A 15222-nucleotide genomic window follows, 5' to 3' on the forward strand; every position below is an offset into this window, starting at 1 on the left:
ATACAGAGGGGTTACAGTTACATGAGCAAGAAACGTACTCATTACAATGAATTCTTGACTTCATTCTCCCCACTTCATTCGTTCATTATCTACCCCTCTCCCCTTGGCCCCATTCCACCTCTTGCAAGTACCCATTTCCTAGTATTTATTTTGTTGAGCTTTGACTTAGTCTTTCTAAAGAATTTTACTATTTGAGCTCTCCCATAGAGTCTATTATATTTCAGTTGATTCATTTGTAACCCCTTGCATACCACTCAGTGTGCTCACTTCTAGATTTGTAAGTATATTCTAACTACCACAAATGAGGGAAACTGTGCAACTTTTGTTTATCTGTGTCTGGCTTATTTCACTTAATGTAATTTTTTTCCCAAGTCTTTCCATTCCCTTAAGATCAGTACAATATCAAAACAACAATGAGATTTCACCTCATCCCAGTTAGAATGGCCAATATCAAGAAAATTGAGAATAACAAATACTGGCGAACAAAAGGAAACTCTATTACACTGCTGGTGAGAATGTAAGCTTGTTCAACCACTCTGGAAAGCAGTAGGGTGAGTCCTCAAAAAATGAAACAGGGAGCTGCCCATCAATCCTACTCATGGGCATTTACCCAATGGAACACAAACAAGATTACAATAAAACCATCAGCACAACCATGTTGAATTGTAACACTATTTATCATTGCTAAGATATGGAATCAGTCCAGATGCCTCTCAGTGAACGAATAGATCAAGAAAATGTGGCATATACACACAGTAGAATTCTACTCATCCATCAGCCATGCAGTTTAGTGCCTCAGAGATGAACAGAGAAAGGCCTTTCTAGGCTAGCTCATTATTTCTTTGATATTATGGCAACCTAACTAACTTAGCAGAACTCCTGACTCACTTCTTGTTCCCATGTATTCAAAGATCTTTTCTAGAATTAGTTCAAAGAAGAACTAGAACTTAGTTCTTGTGACCACTTCTTCCTACTCTTCCAAGGTCAAATTCTTCACCTTGTTTGTACCAATAACTATCGCCTTTTATAATTTCAATTTCGAGTGGTCCTCTGTCTATCCTCTCTGATTCTAACATTCCAGACCTAGTGATTCTAACATTCCAGCTCCAGTGATTCTTCTATCTCATGTGAACCTTCATACCCACTTACTTCTTCATGATACCATTCAGCTTCCTCACATTTACCCTTATGAAACCACAATCCTACTTAATCCCTCATTTCCTTTACACTCTCTGTACTTTCCTGACCAAATGTTATCCCTAGCTAAATGTTGCTGTCCATACTCCATACCTGAATCTAAGGAGCTATGTATTCCTATAAAAATACAGTAGTCCTCTAAATTTAAGACATAATGTCAAATGGCTCCTTTAACCATACTAAAGACCCTATGTCTAATCACTAGCATCTTCCTTAGGGAACTCTTCATAATCTCACCCACTATCTGACTCCATTGTATGATACTCCCTTTGAACTCTGCACTTGAGTCCTATAGACCATTTGTTGTTCTTCCAAGGATGCAGGCCAGCTTTGGCCACCAAGGTTTTGCCTTTCCTATTCAATTTACCTAGAGTACTCTTCCTTTACATGACTGCCTGGCTGGGTCACTAATGTTCAAGTTTTTCTACAAAGGTCACCTGCTTAGTGAGGCTTACTGGAATCTCACTCAGTCATTCCTCAACTCTATCTTTCTTTTTGCCTTATTTATTTCTATAGCTTTTGTTACTGATTTATAATAAAAATATTGCTTATATTTCTTCATTATCTGTCTCTCTATTTAGAAGGCACATTGCCTGAGGGCTAAGATCTCTGTTTTGTTCATTACTGTGTTCTTAGTGCCTGGAGCAGGCTCAGGTAGGTGGTGGTCAGTAAATATTTATCAAATGAATGAATGAATGTTTTCCTATACTCCATTAAGGAATTTTTCCATTGGACTATCTACTGTTCCATTTAACTTACAGAGTATATGCTTATATGTTACATTTTAAGAATGATTTATCAGATCCTCTTTTTTCATAGTAAATATAATATTTTAATCTTCAATGCAACTCACACTCCCAGCCATCAAATCTTATTAAGGAGCTAAGCCAATCTGAATTGAAAATATAAAAATATTGGCAGAAAAAAATATTGATAGATACATTATTTTCAGCATACCCTTTGTGGTACACAGAGACAGAATTGAGTCAGCATATATTTTAGCTGCTAATAATGCAGCACCAGACAATGGTGTACCTCCTGATCTGAGTTATCTTTGTATGTTATATGTTTTAGTTAACTGCCATCATTGTCCAGGCATGTGTCACAAGCATTTAAATGACAGACTGTGATCAACTAGCAAATACAACCCCAATGTAACCTTCAGTTTGGGATAATTACATGTTGATTGCTACTAATGAGCAACCTATTTAGAGTAAACAAATTGGTCTAATAGATGGAAAGACTAAAGAAAAGTTGCTATATTGTTTTCTTTGTATTGTAACATTTATGTCTGGAAGAAAACTTGCTGTGATTCTCTCTCTCTCTCTCTCTCTCTCTTTCTCTTTCTCTCTCTTCTCTCCCTCCCTCTCTCCTTATCTCTTCCACCTATGCCAGCTTTGGGGGTTTGAACTCAGGGCCTGGGCATTCTCTCTGAGCTTTTTTGCTCAAGGCCAATTTTCTACCACTTGAGCCACAGCTCACTTTGGGCTTTTTGGTGGTAATTGGCTTTACTACCTTGGATGGCTGAGATCCTCAGATATTAGCCTCCTAGGTAGCTAGGATTACAGGTGTGAGCCACAGTGTCTGGCATATGCAACTCTCCTTAACAAGCCACATTAAAAAATTACTTTCCTTTATATGTTACATTCACAGCACTTTTATATATGTGGTATAATTGTGTACGCATTTGTAAGTGTGGAAATTGTCCCAATACCTCAAAACAGTTGGGTACTATCATACAAAGCATATAAAAGCATTATTATTTTTCTATTTACTCTTATAAATCCACTGGAACATGTCCAAATGGGAAACTAGTTTTTTTCAGCATCATATGAGTAAACAAATGAAGGTTAACTGTCTGTGTATTATCTCCTAATATGTAAATGATTTATACAATTTAGCTCCAATCATATCCAACTTTTGCCATTTGCATTGATAATTGTAACCTTCTTCTGAAACAAAAGAAGGCATATTGCACATGTGAATATTCCCATATAGTTCTTTGGCTTTTTAAGTTGATTCTACAATATTCTCTACAATATTCTCTCTTAGGCACATATACACACATACACATACATAGGTGGATATAAATCTGAGATTACTTCGACAGATTAACATTCTAAGATTAAGAGATTGTAGCAATATACATTTCCTTATTGCAATATTTTGTTATAGTTGTGCAAATTATTGCCATTGAGTAATCTATTATTTCTCACAGCTACATGTAAATTTACAATTGTCATAAAATCAAAAATTAAATATAGCCGGGCACCAGTGGCTCATACCTGTAATCCTAGCTACTCAAGAAGCTGAATTGATACATTCATAGATCCTACACAAATTCAAGAGGCTGAATGCTTGCTCCAAGCCAGCCCAAATCTGAGAGACTCTTAACTCTAATTCACCATCTTGGAGTGGAGATGTGACCAAGAGCCAAGCAAGAGGATGTGGCCCTGAATTCCATCCCCAGTACCAGCACAGATAAAAGAAGAAGTTAATAATGTCAATTACTGTACAACACCTTGTTGTTTTAACACAACGACAACATCATAGCACACTGAGTAGAGATTGGAAATTATATGGAATTTAATTCATGAAAGTCTAGAAAATGTCCTTGTGCTCTGTAGATGGGAGATAGTGCTTTGCTCCTTACTTTGGTGGATAACTCAAAAGTCTTGTCTTATATACATATCTCATTTGTGCTCAACTCAGTTCCCACACATCTTTATGTTCCTTTAATCCCCAGGTCTGTGTTTCTAAGTGCCCAGAAAAATTTTTAACTTATCTGGAAATGCAACTTTTGTCCAAAACAGACAAAAGTTATTGGGAATACTACCGTCAATTCTGTAAGCCCACTGCTCAGCCTGCCAAGGTATGTGTATTTAAGCTTAAAACTGGAAACAAATTTAACTTTTTTTAAGTTGCAAGTGTAATATGACTCATTTATTACTGGACAAGTTCCTGCATCTAGGAAATGGTTATTAAAGGCATTGTTCCATTAAAACAAAATGTACGTGTGAACTCATAAAACACATACCATTCATAGTATATCATTATATAAACTGGGTATATTATGAAAAACTGCTAAGTCTGATAAGTTAGCTTTTCAACTATTCACTGACATGAACAAGTTCTGTACATGTTTTGTTTTGTTCTGTTTTCAGCTAAGAGCTAGGATTTAATGTCCTCTACCAACACTATTTCACTAATGTGGAAACAGTAACAAGAAGTTTACATCAAAGCCCATTCTGATAATGATCTCTTAAAAAGAAAAAAAAGATGGAGATTTATAAGGGATTTCTAAAGCTTTATTATATTAATGGTTGGTAGGTCAGAGAAGATGCTGTTTTTCCAGAAAAACAGTGAAAGATCAGAGACTTAAGGATGTCTCTAAGACACTTGGCTTCAGGCAGTCAGATTTTATTTATTGATTTTATTAAAGTATACAAAAGAGTTTTCCAAGCAAGAAATGGTTTGTAGTAATCTTATAATTACTAGTATTGAGGGAATTATTCAGAATAATGAGATTGAAAGAGTTCAATTTTTAAAGAATGAAATTTTTATATGAGCATGAAGTAGTTATCATACAGTCATTGGTGTGTTAACATGTGCTTCCTTCTGTTTCAGTCTCTCACAGAAGTCTTATTGAATGGTGACTGTCCAACAGCAGTGTTTCCAAGCAGACCTTGTAAGTGATGATGAATTTTACCAGGAATTGCTAGGCACTGGTTACTCATGCCTGTAATCCTAGCTACTCTGGAGGCTGAGATCTAAAGATCAAGGTTTGGGGCCAGTTCAGCTAGACAAATCTTGGGAGACTCTTAACTCCAGTTAACTAACCAACAACTGGAAGTGGAAGCATGGCTCAAATGGTAGAGCACCTGCACTGAGAAAAAGCCAAAGTAAAAGATAAGGCACTGAGTTCAAACCCTGGCTTAAGCACTAGGAGAGAAAGAAAGAAGAAAGAAAGGAAGAAAGGAAGGAAGGAAGGAGGAAGGAAGGAAGGAAAGAAGGAAGGAAGGAAGGAAGGAAGGAAGGAAGGAAGGAAGGAAGGTAGGAAGGAAGGAAGGAAGAGACAGGAAGGAAGGAAGGAGAAGGAAGGAAGGAAGGAGAGAGAAGGGAGGGAGGGAGGGAAAAGGAAAACAGAATCTACAAAGTTACCAAGTTGAATTAAGTCTCCTTATGTTATAATAGATAGGCTGGGGCCAGGAATGGTCCGATAACTGGCCCTGGGTCATAAAATAAGGAGGAAATGAATGTAAATCCCATTCCCTCTCTCCAGTCAGAATCATTTCCACCTAAGCTCAGTGAGATTTGGGCTTTCACTTCATAAACATACAAGAAAAATCCTGAATTTTTAAAAAAAACTTATCACGTCAATTATCTGGAAGTTTATGAAGCTATAAAAGGGCAAACTCACTCATATGTGTGTACACACACACACACACACACACACACATACGTACACACATTTATATAAATTTTTTCTGTATTAAGCCTAGAGTTTGCTTAGAAATAACCTGAGGAGTGAGTGTGCAGGGAATATACTACTCTTTACAATTTGCATTTAAATCTTTATGTCTTGTTAATGAACCTTATTTTATTTCTTAAAAATTTTAAACTTTAATCAGTTTAATTCTCAGTTTAGAAAATAATGAAGTGAGGATTCATTTTCCTTTCTTAAGAACATAAGTCTAACTGCAGAGAGAAACTTTTCATAAAGATATCCATCAAAATATCCACGAAACGGGTTGGAGGCATGTCTCAGTTCATAGAGCCACTAGCTTGAAAGCATTAGTTGGAAGGCATCAGGTACCAAGTTTGAGTCCTTGTCTAGGACTTAAAAATATTCATTCAAAGTAATAGTAGCAACAATAAAAATAATATAAAACAAACACTAAAACAAAGAGAAAGGTAAGACAAAAACTGCTATACTGAAAATGATAAAACCTTGAAGTAATGCAATGCACTCATTACATAAACTATTTTAGAATTATTAAATGTAAATACTGCAATAACATGCATCAATAAGCTCAAATATTAAATAAATGCAGATTGATATATCATGATAAGCATGTAGAAGTTAAAATGAACAAAAATAAATTATTTGAAGAGAAAGAAATACACTATAGTATTAAGAGAAGGCTTAGAGTGTGTGGTAAAATTGTGGGCATTTCCAGTCTTCTTTATTCTTTTTTTCTGTTACTCTGTGTTTCTACAATGAGTATTTCTTTTTAATTTTTTGTCTAGATTTTTTTAAATTTTTATTTTTTTATTGTGAAAATACTGTACAGAGGGGTTACAATTACATGAGCAAGATAATGAGTACATTTCTTATCAAGCATTGTAGCCTCCTCCTTTGTTTCCCCTTCCCATCCCTTCCCATCCTCTCCCACCCCCCCACCCAATCCTCCCCGCTACCACCCCCGCACCAAAGTTGTAAAGTTCATTTTTCGACATAATGACTTGTACATCTGTATCCCTACTTGAACGATTTGTTTTTCCCTTTCCCCTCCACAAATTATACTGCCATCAAATACAGTGAAAGCAGGGGTTATGCTGTGGGGGAGGGACATACAAAGCAACAAAGAAATCATCTTATAAATGTGTTAGAAACAATCGCATGAAAGAAAAGAAAACATTTGAATACATATCTTAGGGTTCATTTCCCTAACATCAACTTATCTGACCTTTCCTGCTTGACTCAGACATATACTAGATATTGAAAATAAGGGAAACCATGGGACCTATGTTTCTTTGGGCCTGGCTTACTTCATTTAATATAATTTTTTCCAAGCCTTTCCATTTCCTAACAAATGGGGCAATGTCATTCTTGGAGTGAGGTGGTATCTCAATGTCTTTTTAAATTTTTATTGTTATTTATTATTCCTGCACTCTCTCCTAGTTTTTCCCTCATGTACCCATCCTCAAGTTATATAGTTCATTTTAACAGTGTCTAGTGAATATTACTGCTGCATTTGTTTACCCTTTGTCCCACCATTTCTGTGCCCCCCTGAAAAAAATAGAAAAAAGTGAACAAACAAGACAAAAAGAGAAAAAACAGAAATGAAATCAGCAATGAAGAAAAAATCCCTGTTTCCATTTCGTGGAATTCATTTCAATAAATACTATTTTCTATGATCAGATGCACATCGGCATTGGACTTTTGTGTTCCTCTCCTAAGAATATCCTCCTTTGGTTTCATTATGTGAATGCGTAGAGTCCTGTTTAATTTATCATATTCCAGTGTATATTAGATTTAGCTTTTGTATCAGAAAGTAAATAGGCATTGTTTGTCTCTCTGAGTTTGGCTTACCTCACTTAACATGATTTGTTCTAGGTCCGCCCATTTCCTGTAAATGACATAATATCATACTTTCTAATGACTTTGAAATCCATTGTGTATAGTTACCACATCTTTTGGATCCACTCATCTGTTGTAGGGCATCTGGGATGTTTCCCTAACTTGGCTATTGTGAATAGTGTGTAAATGAACACGGGTGTTCTAGTATCTTTATGGTATTCTGGCTTGTGATGGAGTTCTAGGTAGATGCCCCAGAGTGGTATGGCTGAGTTATAGGGAAAATCTATGTTTAATTTTTTGAGGAACATCCAGACTGCTATCCAGACATTCCCACCAACAGTAGAGTGCATAGGTTTACTTTTCCCACAGATCCCTGACAATATTTGTTGTTGTTCAAGTATCTATTTCTTTTAAGAAGAAAGTCACATGCTTTAGAGTAGCTACTGCCATGTATATTTCTTGAATGTCCCCTTTACTCTTGTCTGGGTCATTAAAAACCTCTAAGCAAAGCTTGTTCTAAAAATATTATTCATCAGAAAGCCTTAGGCAATGGCTATTGGTAGCCAAGAATAATATTAGAAGTTTGATATAGAAAGATAAAAAGAAATCATCAGTCCTGGTAGGTGCCGTAGGTATAAAACTGTAAGACATAGTCTTAACCTTACAAGTATAATTTGGCTAAGTCACTCAATTGAAAATGTACAATGAGGGGCTGGGAAAGTGGCTCAGTGGTAGAGCGCTTGCCTTGCATGCCTGAGGCCCTGGGTTCGATTCCTCAGCAACACATAAGCAAAAGAAAAAAGGCCTAAGTGGAGCTATGGCTCAAGCGGTAGAGTGCTAGCCTTGAGCTGAAGAGCTGAGGGACAGCACCCAGGCCCAGAGTTCAGGCCCCAAGACCGGACCCAAAAAAAAAAAAAAAGAAAATGTACAATGAGGATTCACAAATGAATAAGGTATAGTGTCTAGTAGTAAGTGAGGGCAAATTGATCCCTCTATTGTGTATATTTTAAAATTCAACAGGTTTAAAATATTGCTTCATATTGTGATCTTATTTGCTGTCCATTCTATTCTGAGAAGCATCAGAAAACCTTTCAATAATCATATAAAGGGCAAAAAGCTACCTTTTTCAAGCAATTTACATGCTTAGAGAGGAACTAATTATAAATAACAGGAAGTGTTGGAATGGAGAGCATTGTGGAAGAGGTAGAAGAGTGACCCTTGTCCTTGTGCTTTACTTTCACAGTTCTCCACCGATGTTTCCCTGACTTCTCCACGAGAAATGGCACTTTGACAGTAGGGAGCAGAATACTGTTCGAAGATGGAAGTGGAAAGACCAGAAATGCTGTAGAACTCAGAGAGGCTGCAAAGTACACTGGTTTATATATCTATCTTCAGTTTCAATGCATGCTACTATTGAACCCAATAGGAAAGCTTTCCAGAGGCTGACGGTTATGGGAATAGAATTATGTGTCACAGTGAAATGTACAAATTGCTCCAGATAGTGGAAACTTGGTAGATATTCATGAAGAAAAGTAAGTGAAGAGGAGGAATCAGAATGAATTAGAAAGAACAATCAAAATAGTGAAGGCTCTCGTTATCAGTAGTAAAAGAAATGTACCATAAAGATGTGATTATGCATATCAAAGTCCTACATATGAATGATAAAGAAGTAAATTTGCTGTTTCTTTTGATGTACATACATACTACTCTACATTATGGAGAAGTATCTCCGCATTTGGTGTTCACATTCATATGTGCACAGGCATAAGCATACAAAATGTCACTGCATAACTCATGTGTTAAATTAGACATTTAAACTAGAAATATTCTAATTTTTTCTTCTTCTTAAAAAAATTAACAGGTAGAGTAGAGATCAGGCATAGTTAGAATAGAACAGCAATATGGGTGTAAAGATCTGTAAAAGAAATCCATTGATATAAAGTGAAAATAAGTAAAACTAAATTAACTTGGCCAATAGCACTGTTTTTTTTTACTTAGAAAACAGTATTGTCACAATGGTCTAGATAGTGGTTCCTTTAAGGAAGAGGAGAGTGTTGTGATCAGGGCACATAAGGGAAGGTCTGGAAATTCTAGACTTGTATGAGTGGGCTTACCTTGATAATTATCAAGTTAGATGACAACGGTTAGAACACTCCTTGGTGTGTGTTCAATCACGCTTTACAGTTATATGGTTGCCACTGGAACAGAAAGGAGGATTGAAGTCCTGTGTCTTCTCAACTTTTTAAGCTTCATAAATTAAAAGCTGATCTTGACCTTTAATTTTACACAGTGAGGTTTCTACAATAAATGAGAATATACAGCATGAACTGCAAAATGATCTACTCAGTGTTTCTGAAAGCTAGGTTCTCTGTGTGTAGCTCCACCCATCTTTGCGAAGTTTATACACTTTTGCAGGCTCATCCACTTTGCAGGCTCACTGAAATGAGGTTTTATGAACTGTTGTGGCTATAAAATGGAACACTACTACTAGAGGGTTTCTATAAACATGCCTTGAAAAGCAGCTTGGGACATCTACTTTGTCCCAAGAGCATCTCTTTTTGAGTGTGAGTCTCAACATAATTAATTTTTCTTCTTTGAATTTAGTGGCATCAATAAAATCCTTGATGCAAGGACAGTTGCAATGAAAGTGTTTGAAGACTATGCAACAACTTGGTATTGGATTCTCATGTAAGTGAAAACACATGATGTTTCTTCTCCAGAACTCTGCTGATTTTACCTTTGTGGAACATTTCAAGTTCTTTATTCTTATTCTTATTTCTGGGTAAAAAGTTGATTGAGATCTCAAGTAGTGCCATTTTCTTTTTGAGATGGGTTAAGGATTAAGCAAAGATATTTTAAAATATGTCTGGTATTAACAGAATGTTGTAAAAGCCAGCTGCCTATGTCTTATCCCTGTAATCCTAGATTACAGAGATATGAGGATAATGGTTCAAAGCCAGCCTGGGCAAGAAATCCCATGAAATTCTTAACACCTATTAACTAGCAAAAAAAAAAAAAAAAGACTGAAGTGGAGCTGTAACAGCTAACTACCAAAAAAAGACTGAAGTGGAGCTGTAACTCAAGGGATACAGCACTAGCCTTGAACAAAAGAAGCTCAGGGACAGTGCCCAGGCCCCTGCGTTCAAGCTCCAAAAGTGGCACAAAAACCACAAACCAAAACAAAAACCCCTCAAAGTAGAGCTGTGACTCAAGTGGTAGAAATCTAACCTTGAGCATAAAGGCTAAGGACAGTGCCCAGGCCCTGAGTTCAAGCCCCAGTATTGGCACTAAAATAAAAGGAATGCGCATTCAGCAGTATGCATACTGTTCTTCACATGGTTCAGTGTGTAGACATGGTGTTATTTCTCTTTTTGCATCCAAAGGATCATTCCTAATTTCTAAACATGTATCATATAATGGTTGCTATTATTAAAGCTCATTGTAGTGAGAAGCTGAAAACATCTATGAAGAAGGGGCAGGTTTTTAAAACTTTCAGATATACATTTGGATTCCTGGAAAGATAAAGGCAGAACTTACCTACTGCAGTAGGTAAATGTGTTTGACCTATGTTTATCATGAGCAACTGGCTCTCTTATGCTATTTTCTAGAGCTACAAGTTTTTATGGTTCTCTAGTGATGAAAATTAAAGTTAAAAATTCTTATGACATTTCTGAGGTCCCTGATAGTCTATTCCAACTAAGCTTTTCAAATTTATCCCATCTATATTTTCTGATCAACTTTATATATTCTTAATATACCAAATAATATGTTTGTCCCTAGTCTATCAAATCCCATGTCATAGCACATTCTGTTCTGTTTCTTGTGTATCATGCTTCTCACGTTGCTCTACCTCATCAGTTTCATGGTACGAAATCTTTCTAATCTTCACCAGATAAATTATTTCCCCATCTTTGTCCTTACATCAATCATGTGTGTGCATACATCTCTACATACACATATCTACTTATCATCTATATAGCACCTAGCATTCTGTAATTATATGTTACATAATATATAATTATATAGTAATATAATTATATATATATTATTAATATAAAACTTATATAATGTAATTATATATAATATATAATCACAGACACATAATCTATAATATATACAGACATATAATTACAGGCACATAATTTATAATATGTTAATTAATATACAATTGGTATATATTAATAATTAATATATAATATTCATATATAATGTATAATGAGCATTGTATATAGATATGTAATTATATATAATTATATGCTATATATTATAATTATATATAATTATATATCTCTTCCTCTTATAAACTTGTCAAATCTTTATGATTCTAGCCAGACCTAGGTCATGTTTACGTTCCTGACTTTTATTCTAGTTTTTAGAACATCAAAAAAAATGTAGGATTGAGGAACAGGTATGAAATCACTAGGGGAAACTACGTAGATTCCACAAATTAAACTGAATGAAGCTTAAACTGAATGAAGCTTACTGAAGTTAAAATTTTGTATTATATATGAAGTTCTAGTGCTTTTTAGAGCTGTATAACTAGACTGTTTTCTGAGTTTATTCATTTTCATCCTTTGTCTTTAGAATTGCAGCCAGTAGGTGTGCTAGGATATATCTACTATATCATAGTCTCTCTCTCTCTCTCTAGATATATATATATATATATATATATATATCCACATATATATGATATATCTGCTATATATCATAGTCTATACTTCACTGTAGTTTGACTAGTTGGCTTGTGGTCAGACAAGTCACTTAGACCATTTCCATGTATGTATGTATGTATGTATGTATGTATGCATGTATGTAGTTATTATTTATTTATATTTAAGTAGTTGTACTGAGGGGTTTCTATTTTAATTTGCTTTTACATCTATATTTAAGTATGTGCATTTTATTATGGACTCTCCAGCCCACCACACTCAGACACATACTGAAATTCCCTCTGTGAACCACTCAGGCCACCAGAGATTCAAGTCTTATCTTTATTTTCAAACTTCTGTTCTCTTTTATTTTATAAATGTAGAGCTAATGTCCTAATATTATGAGACTTTGTGTTTATGTTAGAACTTTTGTGAAATAATTTTTTTAAAAAACAACTTTCTTTTTTTTGGGGGGGGGGTACGGTCGTGGGGCCTGAACTCTGGGCCTGGGTGCTGTCCCTCAGCTCTTCAGCTCAAGGCTAGCACTCTACCACTTGAGCCACAGTGCCACTTCCGGCTTTTTTCTTTTTGCTTATGTGGTGCTGAGGAATCGAACCCAGGGCCTCATGCATGCAAGGCAAGCACTCTACCACTGAGCCACATTCCCAGCCCCAACTTTCTTTTCCTACTCCAATCTTTTAAAATATTTTCCCTTGGACTATATCAAAGAATAATCCTTCAAAGAATAGACTGAGCATTAATGATATAGAGATTTACAAGGGAATGGATTTTGGAAGTTAAAAACATAGACTATAAGATTGAGAAGATGGTTTGACACTATGCTGTCTTCTATCTAGTGACAAAAACAACTGAGTTGTTTTAAGATAACATGTGAAATCCAGTAGGTGACTCACACTGTTATTTACATGGAGACTGGGTGACCTAAGGTTAAAAGCTATCCTGGGCAAAAATTTCACAAAACCCCTCCCATCATCCAATAAATAGTATATGCCTGTCATTTCAGCTAAGTGGGAAGTATAAATGAGGATCATAGTTCAGGCTGGCTGGGAATAAATGTGAGACCTTATCCCAAATATAATTAAAAGGTGTATCTAGCAAGTGTATCAAACAAGTGTAAATCCCTGAATTCAAACTCTAGTACTACCCAAAATTGAAAAAAGATAAAACTTGAGAACCCATTCTGTCAGTGGTTGTGATTGAAAATTTGTAGATGGCTCTGGTTATGTCACCAAGTCAGCCAAGTTTCCAAACTTAATGAGTTCTCACTGAGGAAACAGCATCAACAGAGACCCCATTGTCACTACAACCTGGACATGGTGAGGGCAGTGCGAAGAGCAGGAGTGAAGAGTTTCTTTAGCAGCTAGACCAATTCCAGGGAGAAATTAAAACAGAGAATTTTTATGCTATTAATTTCTTGAGAAGTCATATGGACCAGAAGATTCAGGAACCCTACAGATGCTCTAAATAATGGCCCTCAGAAAGTGGGAATAGGCAAGAAATGTCTAGCATTGCAAACTATTTAAGATAAGTAAGTCATAGTGATAATGAGTACAAAATCATGACTCCAGGAACTCTGTAGTCATTTTTCTTGGCCTTTTGCCTTGAGTGTACAACCCTTACTCCATACATCCATATAGATGATTTCCACTAGTCACCAGGTTCAGAAAAAAACACTGATTCATCATGGATACATAATGAATTGTAATTTATTATTAATATATTTGTAATTTAGCCGGGCGCTGGTGGCTCACGCCTGTAATCCTAGCTACTCAGGAGGCTGAGATCTGAGGATCGCGGTTCAAAGCCAGCCCGGGCAGGAGAGACCATGAGACTCCTATCTCCAATAAACCACCGGAAAACCGGAAGTGGCGCTGTAGCTCAAGTGGTAGAGCGCTTGCCTTGAGCTGAAGAGCTGAGGGACAGCGCCCAGGCCCAGAGTTCAAGCCCCACGACTGACAAAAAAAAAAAAAAAATATATTTGTAATTTATTACTTAGGAAGAAAATGTGAAAGAAAAATAAATATGACAATTGTGGCAAGTAGGTCAAACTCATAGGTTCAGGGAATCACAATTTTTTGAACAGTGAGTAATATTCTACACTTAGGCACTCAAAGATATCTCCCAAATAAAGTCCTCGATTGGTCTACACTTTGATGTGGGAGTCTTCATGAAAACCATTGTTTAGACTCTTTTATCTTGTGCAAGTTTCTATAATCAGGTAAAATAAAAGAATAGGAATCATTTTGAATAAGAAAGACCTTGTCCGGTACTTGTATGATGTTGTGCTTAGCATACTTGACCCCTCTCTCTCTCTCTCTCTTTTTTCTTCCAGTGGCCTGACTATCTCCATGATCCTTAGTTGGGTGTTTTTGATGCTCCTGAGGTACACAGCGGGATTCCTCTTCTGGTTCTTCATGTTGGGTGTGCTTGGAATTCTAGGATACGGTAAGCATCATTTCTCTTAAAATTGCCAAATACTGGAATAATCTATTTTAAATTACCATTATCAATTTCCTGAAAGCATTTACTTGCCTTAAATAACTGCCAAAAATAATCATTAAAATTTTGGAAAAATATTTGTAATTTTACACATATTATCTCTCTTTTTAAAATTATTTTCTTAATTATGTTAAGAAATAAGTATTCTTTTCCCTACGAGCCACTGTTCTCATGTCTCATGAATAATAAAACAGAGGTAAAAAGAATCTCTTTCAGGGGCTGGGAAGGTGGCTCAGTGGTAGAACGCTTCTCTTGCATGCCTGAGGCCCTGGGTTCAATTCCTCAGCACCACATAAGCAAAAAGAAAAAAGCCAGAAGTGGCGTTGTGGCTCAAGTGGTAGAGCACTAGCCTTGAGCTGAAGAGCTGAGGGACAGAGCCCAGGCCCAGAGTTCAGGGTACATGACTGGACCAAAAAAAAAAATCTCTTTCAGATTAATGAAAAACATTTCAGACTATTTATTTTATTCCTCTCACTTTTCTCTTTGATCAGAGACTTACAGTAGTGTAGTCCATTCTTTTCTTTCAATTTAGTTAGTACTTATAATCTGTAT

General features: G+C 36.0%; 1 protein-coding gene across 1 annotated transcript in view; it reads left to right on the forward strand.

Moving 5' to 3' along the window:
• Positions 1-15222, forward strand: part of Slc44a5 (solute carrier family 44 member 5) — a 282321-nt gene that overhangs the window by 244554 nt on the left and 22545 nt on the right. Inside the window, exons 7-11 of the mRNA XM_042685519.1 lie at positions 3944-4069; positions 4825-4885; positions 8745-8868; positions 10106-10189; positions 14504-14616. Coding sequence (XP_042541453.1) covers positions 3944-4069; positions 4825-4885; positions 8745-8868; positions 10106-10189; positions 14504-14616 — 508 coding nt within the window. The remainder of the gene's footprint in view (positions 1-3943; positions 4070-4824; positions 4886-8744; positions 8869-10105; positions 10190-14503; positions 14617-15222) is intronic.

The sequence above is a fragment of the Dipodomys spectabilis genome, unplaced genomic scaffold, assembly GCF_019054845.1.
Source record: "Dipodomys spectabilis isolate Male_0828 unplaced genomic scaffold, ASM1905484v1 ptg000002l, whole genome shotgun sequence".
Lineage (NCBI taxonomy): Eukaryota > Metazoa > Chordata > Mammalia > Rodentia > Heteromyidae > Dipodomys > Dipodomys spectabilis.